General features: G+C 31.3%; 3 protein-coding genes across 3 annotated transcripts; 1 reads left to right on the plus strand and 2 right to left on the minus strand.

The window, feature by feature from the left end:
- Positions 1-835: 835 nt before the first annotated feature.
- On the minus strand, positions 836-1,809 carry LOC126687166 (uncharacterized). Its single transcript, XM_050381591.2, has 2 exons — positions 1,664-1,809; positions 836-1,509 (listed from the first exon to the last, which is right to left on the minus strand). The coding sequence occupies exons 1-2, from the start codon at positions 1,749-1,751 to the stop codon at positions 992-994; spliced, it is 606 nt and encodes a 201-aa protein (XP_050237548.1). The 5' UTR covers positions 1,752-1,809; the 3' UTR covers positions 836-991.
- Positions 1,810-4,592: 2,783 nt separating this feature from the next.
- On the minus strand, positions 4,593-6,464 carry LOC126687150 (uncharacterized). Its single transcript, XM_050381566.2, has 4 exons — positions 5,811-6,464; positions 5,494-5,712; positions 5,276-5,365; positions 4,593-5,004 (listed from the first exon to the last, which is right to left on the minus strand). Exons 1-4 carry the CDS (start codon positions 6,240-6,242, stop codon positions 4,783-4,785), a joined length of 963 nt encoding a protein of 320 aa, XP_050237523.1. The 5' UTR covers positions 6,243-6,464; the 3' UTR covers positions 4,593-4,782.
- Positions 6,465-11,184: 4,720 nt separating this feature from the next.
- Positions 11,185-14,835, plus strand: LOC126687160 (binding partner of ACD11 1). The gene is made up of 8 exons (XM_050381578.1): positions 11,185-11,358; positions 11,440-11,543; positions 11,764-11,839; positions 12,581-12,652; positions 13,025-13,081; positions 13,444-13,781; positions 13,868-13,991; positions 14,491-14,835. The coding sequence occupies exons 1-8, from the start codon at positions 11,200-11,202 to the stop codon at positions 14,509-14,511; spliced, it is 951 nt and encodes a 316-aa protein (XP_050237535.1). The 5' UTR covers positions 11,185-11,199; the 3' UTR covers positions 14,512-14,835.
- The last annotated feature ends 1,161 nt before the right edge of the window (positions 14,836-15,996 follow it).

The following is a 15,996-nucleotide window of genomic DNA, read 5'->3' on the forward strand; positions in this document are numbered from 1 at the left end:
GCATGTCTAATTTTGAAGGTGTAAAAATTTAATGGAATAATATTTAAATTATTATTGTAATTTTATAACAAGTTTGTTTAGGCCCGTTTAGACTCGTGAGCCTTACGAGCCCTGAGTAATTGATACTTGAGCGCTCGGCTCGAGATGAAGCTACTCGAGCTCGAGCCGATCTCGAGCTTTTTTCGAGTCAATTTCGAGTAACTCACGAATAGTCCAACTCGTTTGCACCCGACTATCCTTAGACTAAGATAAGCTCTAGCTCTGGTTGGGATTGAAATTTTTTAAAAATAAAGGTAGGTTCGAATTTAGAGTTAGATGGAGGATAAACTCGAACTTCCAAAAAAATATAAAAAAAATTCAAAAATTAGATCCGAACTGAAAAATTTCCAATTCCACCACTAGTTGTAATTTATGTGTAGGCAAAATCTACCATACTTTTTTTTTGTAATGTTCTATAGTGTCTTATTAACAATAGCACAAGTGGATGTTGGTTTTAGTCACAAATGTGGGCTTATTTGGATGACTAATACAACTCTAAATGTATTAAAATTACGCCTCCTTAACTAACAACTAACAATTAAGATTTTAAAAATCGATTACCATTTTTGACTAAAAAAATAATTCCTTCGGTCTGTGTTTGTCCAAATAAGTAATCTTTTAGCGTCTTGATCGTCAAATTTATGAACACAGTAATTTGCATATGAGAGAATTTGACAAAAAATATATTTGATTGCTACTTTGCCAAAAAAAAAATACGAAGACAAAATAAATTTATCATTTATTTTAGGTGAATTTTTATGTTTACTGACAGAACAGAAACATGTCGCTAACTTAGTTCAAATCAAGCAATCAGCAATAGAGCGTCGCTGTTTTATAAACTTTGCTACAATAGATGTTTTATTGGCGACGAATACGCCTTATATTGATCGAGAAAGCACATTTAACAACAGTTATACAGAGTATAGAATGTACATAAATTCACAGCAACATTTTAAGATGGCTGTCTATATTTGTACGCTACAATTGCACCAATAACCACCATTAAAGCAACCGCTACCCCAATATTCCTACTCTTGTTCATAATTTGACGATTCTTTGAAAGCAATTTTTGAAACCCAATTCCAAAACTTGACTGCTTAGCAGTAAGCAATGCAGCATTTTCTCCAGAGCCCAATTCTGCTGTGGTATTTTCCTTATTCGAGATAGAATCAGGGACGTTGGTCTTTGATTCTTGATTTTGCGGCGGTGGCGGTGGTGGTGTTGGAGGTGGCGGCGTTGCTGTTGGCTGATCTTGAGAAGGGGGTGGTGATGGTGGTGTAACCTTTGGCATAGTTATGTAAAGAATACCGCCAGACATTTTTGCATGAATTTCGTTAGTCTTATAATCTTTAGTTATTTTAACTTCTTTTCGAAAACGGCTGGTTTTGTTGTCTTCTATTGGACGTTCACCTGTAATTGCCATGACTCCGAGATTGCTTAACTGAATCCTTAACTGATCCTTCTTGAAACCTGCAAATATGTAAATGTGTTACGCTTCATACACGGAATGAAAACGCTGAAACAGAAAACGCCAAAATAGTACAATTTTTATCAGAATATGTTATAAATATAGAGTTTCCGAACTTCGATACAGAAATAAATGATAAAAAATTGATGGTTAGACCTTGGAGATGAATCATAAGAGTGTCACGTTCTTGATCTCTTTGCCAGGTGCAATAGGGTTCAAAATCCACAGTAGCTCTTGCTGCCATTGATACTATAAAATGTTGTAGTTATTGAACTTCTTTGTAATAATTTGATGTTTCTTCTTGAATTCCATGTGATCCTTTATATACATTCATGGAGAGGTAGATATAATGCATTTCATGTGGGCTAATTAGAGGTAACTTCTGGGCTACCTCTTGGAAGGGAATAATTCTTTATTTCATTATCTAAGAATTTGATAGAGGTGTTTGTCTTTGAATGTAATTATCCTTCACCTTCAAGGGTGGATCATCTATTTCCTTTGCCTAAAACCATGAGAACATTATTCCTTTTTCTCTCAATCATATCGCTTGCCTCTATACTTTATTTGGTTTTCCATTTAATCAGGTTTTCTGCAGTATCTGAAACGAAAAATTAATAATAGAATAATATTTCTTATAAAAAATACAAACAAAATATATAAACTTTAAAAAAAAATTGTGCAAATATGTGCAGGAACCGGGATCAGGCCGAACCTAATCAGACTTGACTATATTTAATACAAGTTCAAACTCCCTTCGACTCTGATTTGGGCTTTATATTTGATATTCAAGTCCGACCTGTATTTTATATATATATATATTTGGATTTGATCGAGTTTTTTATGTTTACGTGAAATTACATATAATAAAAATCTAATCTGGCTCCAAAAATATGTGACTTATTAATATTGCTGGGGGTGAGAATGAAATAAAACTTAATCGTCAAAATCCGAACCAAAGCAAACTTGCATGAGCGGGGTGGGCGGACATTCAAACTCATAGGGGGTTTTTTTTATAAAAAATATATTTTTTTGTCAATTTTTTATAAAAATATATCGTTTTAATCAATGGAGGACCCATAAATATTTTATAAAATGAGCAAAATTATACTAAAAGTTTGTGAGATGAGAAAAATCGATAAAATAATTTTTTTAAGATGGGTAGACTAAAAATATTAAGGTGATTAAATTATGGTGTTCAATTCTATTTTGATATTTTTTTCAAATAATTTAAAATTATAAAATAGACAACTATCCATCATACGTTTTTCCTAGATCCGCCCCCTGGTTTTAAGTTTTTTCACAAAAGTATTTTCTTTTTACCCTTTTTTAATGGTATGCTTTTGGTAAAAAAATGTAGTTTTGAGTTTGTGAGTTCTATGTATTTTATAAAAAAATTATAGGCAAAAGGTATAAAAAGAATTTGTAATTATTTAAAAAGAACACATAAGTCCTTTAATTTTTTTGACCACTTACGCCCTCAATGTTTTGAAATTATGCAAAAAGGTCCTCTAATTTTTTAGAAAGAACATTTAAACTCTTTTAATTTACTTTTTGGACACTTAGCACCTCAATTTTTTGGTAAATATTTTAACATTAAATTTCCTTTTTTGAACCTTTTTCATAGATGGTTATGAGAGACATGTTAGCAATTAACGAGTGTTTCTAATAGTGTTAGACGAAAGAGGTTATTTGTTCAATTTTGAACAAAAAGAGCTTAATTGTGTCCAAAAATTAGTTTAAAGGCTTATGTGTTCTATTGTAGAAACTATAATGATTATTTTGTATCTTTTGCCAAAAATATATGCAGAAAGCATATTCTTGTAAAAAAATGTAGTTTTGAATTTATTTAATTTTGGCCAAATGTTGTAAAAAGTCCAAACCTTTTATAAAAGTTTCACAAAAGTCCTGACCTTTCAATTTTGTCGATTTTGGCCAAAAATAAATTATTTGGTTTCAATTGTGGCCAACTCTCAATTTGATTTCAATTTGCCTATGTGGTGCCTATGTGACGCCTATGTGGCATGCCAAATATTGAAAGTTCAGGACTTTTGTGAAACCAAATAATCCATTTTTGGCCAAAATTGACAAAATTGAAAGGTCGGGACTTTTGTGAAACCAAATAATCGGTTTTTGGCCAAAATCGACAAAATTGAAAGGTCAGGACTTTTGTGAAACTTTCGTGAAAGGTTTGGCCTTTTTATAACATTTGGCCTTTAATTTTTGCAAAGTACATACAGTGTAATTTCCCAACTCATAATCAAGTGTAAACATAGATATGCATTTAAAGACGGAGGAGGTAGAGGAGGCGGCCGGACAGCTATTCCCCTGTCTTACCATCAGTAACCTTTCTCCTACTTTTGTGAATCAGAAAGTTTAGGTAAGATCCTAAGTTGGACTCATAGTTGTTAAGCATTTGAAATAGTTGAAAATCTAGTAAGCCAAGCAAGTGGATGATGACAATATTCATGTTTATGGACAATGACAACTCACTATTCTTTACAGTTTTAGACAAAATGGAAGAAAAATAAATCAAATCTTTCAAGAACCATTAGGAAGTCATTGAGGTTGTCATAACTTTTTCATTAGATCTCTCTTTATTGGATGAAAAGTAGAGCAAAATTCTTTGATCAACTCAAAACATATGCATGCAATTTGTTTGATTTTGATTGCTTCTTGTTCATTAAACATTTCATTAATAGGCCTTTTCCACTCTAAATATGATAGAATTTTTATTTTTTTAGGAATTATTTGTTTATATCGACGAGACTCATTGTAATGTTTTGTTTTTTTCACTCATGAAATGTAGACTGGCCATCTATCTATAAAAAATGAAACTAAAAAGACTAGATAAACTATCATTGTTTGTTTTTAGTTTCTTTTTATTTATTTCGGTATTGTTTTTGTCTTTTTAATCGTATGCTCTCCTCACTTCTCCAATTTCCGGCTTTTTTTTATCTCTCTCGTTCTCTCTTTATTTTCCGTTCCGACAACGTGAATACAATAGACTAGCCCTGTAAACTGCTTTCCTGAGTCATTACAACATCATCTACACAACCGATTGGGGAACAAGTGGAGGAACAGAATATAAAAGAGAACTAAGTTTTTGCATTCCACTAATTACATACTTCTATTGCTCAATTACATTTCATAGTGCTCATTTTAGGTACAAAGTGTAGAATCAAAAGCTACAATTGATATTCTATTATATAGCCTAAACTCCAATTTCCTAAGCTAAAAGACAGTCATAAGAAAATCATTTTAACAAACTAATAGCATTAAGCAACAGCATCAGCAATAGTCTTTGAGGCCAAAGCAATAAGAAAATCTTTGTAATCCCCAGATGGCACACTTTCACATATTGCATCTCTCAAATTCATCCCATATTTTTGTTTAAAAATCACTTGGATCTCATCCATGTCTACCTCTGCTCTTCTTATCATCACCCTTGCCAATGCACCCTTATCTGTTGTTTTCCCCTTAATGCTTACATACAATGCCTGCAGCCAATTTTCTAACAAAAATGTTAGCTTTCTGAAATTGGGCAAAGTTCTTTTTTTTGGGTACCGTTTTAGCTTTCTTGCACGGAAATAGAAACGTTGAAATGAAAAACGGAAAAAATATAAGGTTTTGAAGTTTCAAAAGTATTTACAATGACAAAGGTAAAATGTCTAAATGTAAGACTCGACAAGTTTCCGTGCAACATATATGTGTAAGTAGTTGATGTATTTAGTCTAATCAAAACATTAACATATAAAGACAAGTAATTACCTTTGCATAATAGTTAGGTGGGCTGCACATGCATTTTATGACAGTCTTAAGTGCATCTTCAAATTGCCTTGAATTTCCCTTCTTGAATGACTGAAAAACAAAGAATCAAACACATGAAAACATAACAATTTGCTCAATTGGTGGAATTATAAATGTAAACCACAAATTTTTTTCACAAAAAGCCAAAGTATTAGGTAAGAAATGCTTGTCATCATCACCTTGGTATACTCATGACCATAGATATGTTTATAGCTAGAAAATGTCAATTTCATCTGTGGAATACTCCTTTTACTTAGAATCTCAAGCACAACAGCCTCTTCAATAGCTCCTGAATTTCCTTCTCCTGCTTCATTTAGCCTCTTAGCATCACATTTAGCAATATGCTTGCTAACATCAACCTGGTGAGCCTTATGTGATGCTGCTAATGCCACAAGTATCTGCAAAAACCAACCAATTTGAACCAAATTAGCACATACCAAACACAAAAATATGCAAACTTTTCAAAAAACTATTAAGAAATTGAAAAAGATTGTACCTTTTGAAATGGATGAGGTGGCTCAAGATTGATGATATCTTGGTCCAATTGTCTTCTAAATTTTGCATGATAAACTTGTTTAATTTGCATAATATGACTAGATTTTCTACCCACAAAAATTTCAACAAGGGGTTTGTAATTAGTGTCCCCTTGTTCAAGAGCTTCCTTTGCCACATCAGCATCAAGTTCATTTGCATCTACCATCCATTGGGACAAAACTGAACAAACTTTGGACCCAAATTTAGCCTCATTTTGGAGAAAATTTGTTATATCTTCTCCATAAATGGCCTTGTAAGTCTCTCTGATTTGTTGCCTTTCAAGCTTTGATTTACTAGCCAGTGACTTGACCAACTGGTTTGTTTTTCCTGGAGAATCATGAATCTCTTTGCATTCTATCTCAAACCCTGAAGAATTTAGAATCTTGGTTGCCATATTTTAAAAAAATAAAATTAAGATTCTGGGGCTTTTAGGTAAATGAAGAACAAGTGAAGAATACCCATTTGTTGTTTAAATAGGCAAGCCAGAACTTGGAGCCAAAGCAAGGAACTTTATTTTTTGTGGAGCCAAAGGAAAGAACTTTTAAGTTTTTTTTTTTGTGTGACTCTGTGTAGTGTACTCAGGTTTTGTGTAAAACTGACAACTGAGTTGAAAATGAGGTGGAATCACCAAAATATGACGGAAGTAGGCTAAGAAGTACGGAAACTTTGATAAATCTGTGTGTTCCGTTTTGAACATGTTTTGAAAATCAGAACTTTCAAAAACTCATAAAATAACATTTCGAGCCGGTTTCACAAATAAAAAATAATAACTATAAAAGATTTAAATAAATAAAACAAATAATTTCTTTTAATCAGTTACCCACATATTTTATTGTCCATATTATTTATAATAAAATTTATCTTTTTATTTTTATTGGGTTTTAATTATATTTGATTTATTTTATTAATTGCTATAAATATATAAATAAAATTTACTATATAATGTTTTATTTAATATTATAAAAACTTTTTAATATTTTTATTATTTACACGGTTTTTCATATTTTATGTTCTTCATTTTAAATGATATTGTTTATCGTGTCTGTTTCGTGTCGTTTTTGTTTTCAGTCTTTGTTTCCATACTACCCATCAACAGCTGCATGTTCCATGTGAATTTTGTTTTATAGTTAAGATTTCATGGATTTCCTAATAGACCATGACTAAGAATTATTTTTCTTTGTGGCAAACTTTTCAATGTCCATTCTAATTGCCACACAACTTCTTCATCACTTCATTAACCAGTTGGTGTGGGTTGGTGATTTTTTCTTCTAAACCGGAGGTTTTTAATTGGCATTTTTTCAAAGATATTTCATGTTTTAAATATTTCGGAAAAATAATTTTTTTAAAAAATTTATTAGTAGATTATTGGTAATTTATTAATAGATTAAAGGTAATTTTTGTAAAAAATTCAAAAAATATAATATAAAAAGTAATTTTTCATTTTTTTTAATTTCAATTTTCACAGCCACACTTTAAAAAATTAATTTCTTAAAAGACATATATAGAGCCCTATTGATACTTTAGCGGCAATAAACATCTAACTATTAATATCTGAAAGTCTAGTAATTAATTACCATTTTTATAAATGAAAAACTTCCATTAAAAAGCAAAAGAAATCCAAAATTCCTTGGTTCTTTTAAGGGTCAATTACTGCTTATTTTCATAAATTTAGGTCTCTTCGTGATTTTTTTTAAAATCATATTTTAATTTTCTAATTAAAACCTTTTTTATAAAAAGAGATTCAGTTAGGGCTATAAATAGACAGAGCTGAATTTTAAAATGTTCAAATTCGACTCGCTACATGAACTAAGTATTCATATTTGGTTTATGTTCATTTGAATTTAAAATAAGATGTTCATACTCGATTCATTTAAAATTTATAGATGTTTATGTTCGGTTCATCTTTTAGCTCGTGTTCGTTTGTTTATCTACTAAATAAACAAACCTGCGGACGAGTTTGTGAAGTTACTAAACGGGCTCGAGAAAATACTAAACAAGATTACTCGTTTAGTAGTTAAACAAATGAACAAACCAAAACTACATAGTTTGTCCTTTTCTCTAGTCAAAATTACGTAATTTTATTTAAAACAATTTTAACATATTAAAAGAATATTTTTTATTTAATTTTAAAACGATTAGGTAGTTCGTGAACACCTTATCTAGTATGTATATACGAGTCGGTTTGTGAACTCTTTATCGAATTTTTATACGAATTTGTTCTTAAAACGAGCTGTTAGTGAATATAAACAAGTCGAACATCATTATGCTTATGTTTAGTTCGCTTAAATAAATTTATATAAAATAAAGTTTGAGAAGCTCAAAAAAGAAGTTTGAGCTTGTTTCGTTTATGATGCGAACAAATACAAAATGAGCTCTTATTGAGCGAAACTCCAAATTATTTATGAGCAGCTCGATTCATTTCTAACTCCATTTTCAGCTATATAAAACATTAAAATAGAACAAGGTAATAGGTAATAGTAACCTTTCAAAATTAAAAGGAAAAATAGTACTCCCTCCGATCCATAATATTTATCGTATTTGAGAAATGTTTTTGGTCCATAATATTTGTCATGTTATAATATTAAGAGAACATTAATTGTTATTTTCTCATATTTGTCCTCCATTTAATTTATTAAAAGAATAAAATAAACAAATAAAATTGATAGTCGTAAATGTAAACAAGTTTTAATGTAGGGTTAATTTAGTAAAAGTATTTACAATTTAAGACATATTAATTATTTTTTTAATTCTTATATTAAAGGCAAATGCGACAAATATTATGGACCGGAGGAAGTAGTAGTTTGTACGAAAATTATGAAGTAATAGTAATTAACCTTCTTTTAATGCATTTAGTGTATCTGTTTGTTATAATTTTCGATAACATTTTGTATGAAATTGATTTTTATTGCCGGACCACATAGGGAGAAATACAGAGGTGTAACGTGCTCATATAGTGTGGTGCTTTGCTTAAAATTGGTCCAACCTGGAATTAAATTGCGGTAGAATGAGCAAGATATTGATATAGTTATAGTAATCTCTCCATTTCTAAATATATATGTTTCTAGAATTAAAATTATTTCATCATATATAATTTTTATAAAATTTATTTTTACTAAAAATATTTTTATTATACTAACACATGTCATTATCAAACACATGAAGAAAAGAGAGATGTTTTTAATATTTGTACTTGATAGAGATTAAATTAATCTTTACTTGACAAGTGTATGAATAACATATTTTTAACTTTGAGCGTTTATCGCATGTAACGATTCTGCTACGTTATTTTTACAATTAGTCAATGAACATTTGTGATATAAAATTTGTAATTATTACTTTCTCCGTTCCGTTTAAGAAGAAACATATCCCATTTTCACTCATATTAAGAAGACAATAACTATTATTGGTTTTTCTTGTTTTACTCTTATTAATTATAGCATTTTAGTTTGTGTGTAGAGTAATAATCATTAATTATAGAAAGAAAAATAGGGATATAAGAGACAATTTTTTATAAAATGGCACAAAAATTACGATATGATCTTCTTATATGGGACATAAAAATGGAGATATGTCTCTTCTTAAATGGGACGGAGAGAGTACTTATTTTTCTATTATTAAATATTAACACGTGGTTAACACCTCATTAGTTTATTGCGTGAATAACGTGGCGTAACCGTTGTGTTATCCGATGATAATTTTCTGTGCAAATGACATGCGTATTAAATAGGGATAATTAGAGATAATCATCTCAAAAAATAGGATAATTTAAAAAAATTATATGTATTAATTATATTTTTAATATATGTGTCTTACTTCAAAACGTCGTATATTTAAAATTGGAGAGAGTATTGTTTAGAGTACTCTTTATTTTATACATATTTTAAAAAACTTATTTATTTAATATACATTAAATTTTTTAATTTTTAATTTAATATTATTTATATAATAATCCATTTAAATAATATAATAAATGATAGAAAAATTCATTTAAAATATTCTTAAACAGAAAAGTAAGAAATTTAAAGTGAAATTTTGACGAGATGAAAGAAAAAGAAGTGGAAGATGATAGAGCCACATAGGAAGGGAACAAAAGTGAGACAGGGAGTGCTCTATTAATGCTTTTGTTTCATCTTCTAATTGGCCTGTTGACTAAGGCAAGTATCATTATGACTTCTACATTCTGCTCATATTACTCCTTTGCCCTCCATTACCCTCCAAATTCACAATTTGTTCTTTTATTTAATTCTGTTTGTAGTGACCGTCTTTCAAAATTAAATATCATAATGACAATAGTTTGTTCCGGGGCTGATTACGGATAACACAATACCAGCATTTGAAATGTAAGGAAGGGTGGGGTTGATTGCTTTAAAACTCGATATGAGTAAAACTTATGATCTTGTAGAATGGTCACTTATTCGGCAAATGCTTAATCAAAGGGTTTTTCGAAGCAACTTTTCGATATCATTAGGTCTACGCAGTTTCTTATTCTTTCTGGTTAATGGAACACCAACTAGTTTTTTTTCTTCCTAACAGAAGGTTACGCCAAAGAGATTCAAAAAATATTTGGACATGCTGACCTATATTAGATGATCTAAGAGGCAAGTCTTTAATGAGATTCAAGATAAAATGAGACATCGTATGAAAGGGTAGAAAGAAAATTGTTGTCTTGAGCAGGTAAAGAAATTCTCATTGAAACCATAACACACTCGATTCTCATATATTTGATGAGTTGTTTCTCGTTAGCTTTTACTTTTTATAACGAATTAGAACGAATGATTTCTAGGTACCTGCTAAACACAAATTTTTATTTTAGCAATATTGAGCATTAATTGTAAATTTTTATATCGAAACAAAAAAAAATCTGACAAAAAGTACCGTTGTAAACGTCGGAACAATATCTATTATGATATCCACATCAGCATTCTTTGATAGAAAATTATTCGATGTTTCGAATTATAAAAAAATAATAGTCATGTGGGATATTAAATTGCTAAAATTAAAAATTCATATTAAAATTGTGAGTAATACTATATAACCCTCCTTTTTAACCCACCTTCTTTAACCCACCTTATGTGGCATTAAAAGAGTGGATGAATTAAAAGTTGAAATTTAAGATATACACTTTTAGAGATGAATTTGACGAATTAAATGTTGCCACGTAAGAAGGGACAATAGAGATGGTACAAAACGGTTGGTTAAATAGCATTTTCCATTGTAAAACATGTTAAAGTTTTGAACTTTTAAGCAAGTAAGCTAATAAATATCAGGTAACTGTGTTAACCGCCAAGAGGGGCAAAATAGGAAAAAGCAAAAGAAAAAGACGTAATTAATAAAAAAAAGAAGGGCAATTAATGAGGTGCTACAACGAAAATCACTACATTCTCTGCTCACATTGTTATCCAACTTGTCAGCTCAATATTTTACTTCATTTCTCTCTCTCTCACGCCAAAAAAATATCGTCTGCGACAAACATAGAGCAACTTACAATGCAGCAGCAGCAACAACCGGAGGTCAGTTCATAGGTTATTCTTTAACTTAATTTTAGACTACAATTTGTAATTCTTATGGAGTTTGATTCGTTTTTTTCATAGACGAGAACTGTTCAAGTGAAGCAATTATCAGATCTAGCTAGTGAGAGGGAGATTCACGAGTTTTTCTCCTTTTCCGGCGAAATCGAACGGATTGATATCGTACGGTGCGTTTTTGTACTTTCTTTCTTGTGTTTTTCTTTCTAATTTTGGAGTTTTGTGTTTGTTTTCTGAGAAAATGTTGGAAATATTTTGACCTAGTGGAAATCTTCTTCTTACGTTTTCTTTAATGTACTATTTATATTACTATTGTTGTACTTATGAGTTTCGTTGCGTTGTAGTGTGTTTTTGTGTTTGTTTAATGAGTTTTTGTTTTCTTGAATGCAGTGAAAATGGAGAATCACGCACTGCCTTTGTTACGTTCAAGAATCCTAAAGCACTTGAAATTGCTGTGTTATTATCGGTTTGTGGACTTTGTGATTCTTGATTTTGTTTGTGTGGTTGCTTTCAATGTGTATGATTGTTCTTTAATTCTGGTGGTAGTGACTACTGCGTAAACTAGAAGCAATTTTGAAGAACTGAATGTTTTATGTTATAAGCGTTTGAGTTGTGTTCTTGAATATTACCCAGTTCATTCTGATTTTTCCCAAATTAAGGCTGTTAAATGCTAATTGCCAGACAATAAACACACGACTTCACATTTTTGTTTCACAAAATAGGAAGTGATGATCAATTTCATGTTTCAATTATCAGCATTAGGCTTTTACTGTTTCTTATGTTTTCTCCCTAGAAATTGTTATTGTGCCGCATCCTGTGCTATGGAATCTGGGATAAATAGTATGTTGTAGGATCATGACATGCCATATGAGTATCCAACATATTGCATGTCATGATCCTCATATTTCCAGTTGGACAGTTCGTTAGTGATTGATTGGAGATGCAATCCATCTAAGATTGTCTTAAGCTTTTTGTATGGTTTGTTTCAACAGTTGGTGCATGAACTTATTGCTCTCTAGTGCTGATTAACTGTTTGGTGGTATGTATAGGATGTTTTTTGAATGGTTAAGACCATAAAGTTTATTTGTGTGCAATGTTCTAATATGGAAATCATTGCATTTTTGTGACATATGTCTCTGACTCTCTAATTGGCTATCCTTTGCGCATGTAGTAGTTATAGAATGTAAAGTAGTTAATTTTGGTGCAGGGAGCAACTATTGTGGACCAAATCGTGACTATATTTCCCGTGGAGAATTATGTGCCAAAACATGAGCTACAGGTAAGTCGAGCAAATTATCACAATCTTTGGCTTCGTTTGTTTCACAGAAATTATTCTTCTCAAATTCATTTTCCGATTTTTGAGAAGTTAAATGTAGAAAAGTCAAAGTATCCTGTCAATGGAAATTAGCCAACTGTTATGGAAAATGACTTCCACTTTTGAGAAGCAGAAAATATTTTTTCCTAATTCTTTATCTTGATATATATGACGTGGCCCCATATGAGACATTTTTTTTCTACTTTCTCTTTATTCTTGGTTAGTTTTTTATTTGCTTGGAAAATATTTTGCTAGGAAAATATTTTCTGAAATTTAAATGAAGCTTTAGTTAAATGGCTGTAAGATATCCACATTTGCAACTTTCTTTTTGTGCAGGAAGTAAGAAATGTGGACAATGCTGTATCTGCTGAAACCGATCCATCAAATGTTGAGGTAAGTAACATTGATTACAGTCATCCTTTCTGTCTTCCAAAACATTGTTAAATAGTAGATATTAGAAACTGAAGTAGAAAGTGTGGAGGCACTAATATTGCTGCTGCTTTGCTTAGCAAAATGGTTTATCGAGATTCATCTCAACTTTCCATTTCGTAAGGACTTAACAAAGTGGAACGTGATTTACAATTACATCTATCTCTGTCTAGCTCCAAGCATGTTTGGGAAGTGGATGCATATGATAATATTATGACAACTGTCTTTTTCTTGATACCACTAAATTATTTTGTCTGGCCACTTGCACTTCAAAAGTTTTCTCCTTTAAATATATGGCTGCGGGGTAAATTGTCTTTTGTTTGCAGGCTACTAGTCCATCTAACAATGGAAGAATGTACGTCAATAGAGCACAAGAAGTGGTTTCTAGTATGCTGGCAAAAAGTTCAGCGCTTGGCCAAGATGCAGTGAATAAAGCCAAGGCATTTGATGAAAAGCACCGCTTGACTGCTAATGCTTCTGCCAAGGTGATTTCCTTTGATCGAAGAGTTGGGCTTACAGAGAAATTAACAGTTGGGATTTCGGCAGTCAATGAGAAAGTGAAATCAGTGGATCAAAGGCTGCAGGTTTCTGATAAAACAATGGCAGCAATATTTGCAGCAGAGAGAAAGTTAAATGACACAGGATCAGCTGTCAAATCAAGCAGGTAATTTTCTTCTTTAAGATTATTTATAATGTCCTTTTGAATTATAGAAGATATAAATGAACAAAATCTGATTGAACTCCGGACAGATATGTCACGGCTGGAGCAGCTTGGTTTAATGGGGCCTTCGGTAAGGTGGCAAGGGCTAGCCAGGTTGCTGGTACTAAAACCAGGGAAAAGTTCAATTCAGCTGTATCCAACTTGACTGCCAAGGTAGGTTCTATTCATAGAACTGATATGATAAAAAAAAAATGACGTTTTGCTCATTTTTATTATTGTTTTATATAAACTTGGCTCCTACATGACAATAATGCTACCAATAACACTACAATTTCATATAATGCTGCTGTACCCTAATCCGTGCTGTAGATACAACCTATCCTCAAACAGTCAAACATGAAAGTTATTAGGTTAGCATCAAAGTTATTTGCTTTTGTCGTCTCCCAATGCCCAAAAAAAAAATCAACCTTATGATCCTTGTGTATTTTTTTAATTGCACAAGGATCTTGGTGCTGTTAACTGATAAAAGTTGATGCAAAACAAGTAGCCCTTTCGTATTTGAGATATGTGCTTTCCTCTTCGGCATCAATTCATTGCTATCATCAGTTCATTATCAGTATTGTTATTACTGTTGGAACTAGATCTACTGAGATACAATTGTAGCCGCTTCATTTGCTAATGACTTGGATGTGCTGTGTTTCCTTGAGCGCAGGAATCTCCAATTGCTGTGTAAGCTAGAATTTGGGTCTGGCCGTAACTGCTTCATCAAATTTCTCTACATTGGATCCTTCTTGTGTTCTAATCATTGAGTTCTGAAAATGGTCATTTAGACATTGGAGTATCATGCTTGTCGGGGGTTGAGGAAAGTTTGTGCAGTAATCCGTTATACGCATATCCATTTTGGTTTGGCTTGTAAGACTAGTGAAACCAAGATTTCTGTATTTTTTTTTCAATATTCTTTGATTCCTAGGGTAATATGCCTATAGCGTGCTTCCTTGTAATTCTGCTGTTTGCCACATTGTTTTTAAGTTGAAAAAAGAGAAGTAAATTCATGTTAGTGCATCTGCTCACAAGGACTTGGATTTTCGTTTTCTTTCTTTACATTTGAAATGCGGTGGTGTTCGTAAAAAGTTGAAATGGATGTGGCCTGGGTCCTGGCCGTACTACAGAAATGAAGTGGTGGTATGGCTTCCATGTGCAATGCCTATCTGTAAAAATAGGAGTAGATTTGAATAGTCATATTCTTTAATGTTAGGAACACAACCTTATAAATTGAATAGGGTGTATGTTTGGTTAGAACCAAATTGAACCGAATCAAAAATATATATTTTTGGAAATTAGAACCTTGTCAAATTTACAAGGCGTAAAAGTTTTCAAACTGAAATGAATCAGTCAATTGTTAATTTTTTAGTTTGGTTCAGTTCTTATAACAATTTAATTGAAAACTTTTCATGTCTAAAATTAATTTTTTTTATCATAGTAGTATCCAACTAAATCGAACTAAACTAATCATATTGATTAAATTTTTCAGTTTGTTTCGATTTAGAATTAAGATGGTGACCAGCAAGATTAATTGGCGAAAAAAATCCACATATTTATATCTCCGAGCTTCAGCATTTTAGCTACTTATTATTCTCAATATTTATTATATTTATCAATTTTAAAATGATTATTTACTTTTTGAATGTAACTTAGTTTAACTTCCATGAGGATTGAACATAATGTCTGGTATGACTTATTGTTATATTAACTCGAATAACAAAAAAAGAGTGGGTTTTCTTAAAAATAGGTGGTCCTCTCCATGTTACTCTTGCTTAATTCTGGCTTTGCCAGGCAAATGCTAATCTGTCATACTCCTTGTTTAACAGTTTTCTTGCGCACAATTCTTGGTCTATGATAGCTTTTATTACTTCTGATTTGCCTTATTTGTAAAGGAGTATGCTTAAAATACTAAAAACAAAATCAGAAAACAAATATTTTCCAATCTGGTATTGATGTTTGTAAATCTCATATCTTGGAGTAAATTAATTAAATTACCCCATAGTTTATATTCAGGGGCAGCACTGCAACCTTGAATCTGCCACTTGTATTGAACATTAGCTTTAGAAAAATATTAAAATAATAATACCTAAAGAAGCCAAAATCATGATTCTTGGCTGTTACGTCCAAACTTAAATTTGGCACCATATTTTGTATGCATGTATGCCAAAAAGGATCA

This window comes from Mercurialis annua, linkage group LG1-X (genome assembly GCF_937616625.2).
Source record: "Mercurialis annua linkage group LG1-X, ddMerAnnu1.2, whole genome shotgun sequence".
Classification (NCBI taxonomy): Eukaryota; Viridiplantae; Streptophyta; class Magnoliopsida; order Malpighiales; family Euphorbiaceae; genus Mercurialis; species Mercurialis annua.

Excerpts from the sequence above, each read along its gene's own strand:
- LOC126687150 (XM_050381566.2), bottom strand. The coding sequence starts at position 6,242 with ATGGCAACCAAGATTCTAAATTCTTCAGGGTTTGAGATAGAATGCAAA. Across the intron at positions 5,713-5,810 it reads CACCTCATCCATTTCAAAAG|ATACTTGTGGCATTAGCAGC; the intron begins GTACAATCTTTT and ends TGGTTTTTGCAG. Across the intron at positions 5,005-5,275 it reads CACCTAACTATTATGCAAAG|GCATTGTATGTAAGCATTAA; the intron begins GTAATTACTTGT and ends AATTGGCTGCAG.
- LOC126687160 (XM_050381578.1), top strand. The coding sequence starts at position 11,200 with ATGAGGTGCTACAACGAAAATCACTACATTCTCTGCTCACATTGTTAT. Across the intron at positions 11,359-11,439 it reads AGCAGCAGCAACAACCGGAG|ACGAGAACTGTTCAAGTGAA; the intron begins GTCAGTTCATAG and ends TTTTTTTCATAG. Across the intron at positions 13,782-13,867 it reads TCAGCTGTCAAATCAAGCAG|ATATGTCACGGCTGGAGCAG; the intron begins GTAATTTTCTTC and ends AACTCCGGACAG.
- LOC126687166 (XM_050381591.2), bottom strand. The coding sequence starts at position 1,751 with ATGGCAGCAAGAGCTACTGTGGATTTTGAACCCTATTGCACCTGGCAA. Across the intron at positions 1,510-1,663 it reads TCTTATGATTCATCTCCAAG|GTTTCAAGAAGGATCAGTTA; the intron begins GTCTAACCATCA and ends ACATATTTGCAG.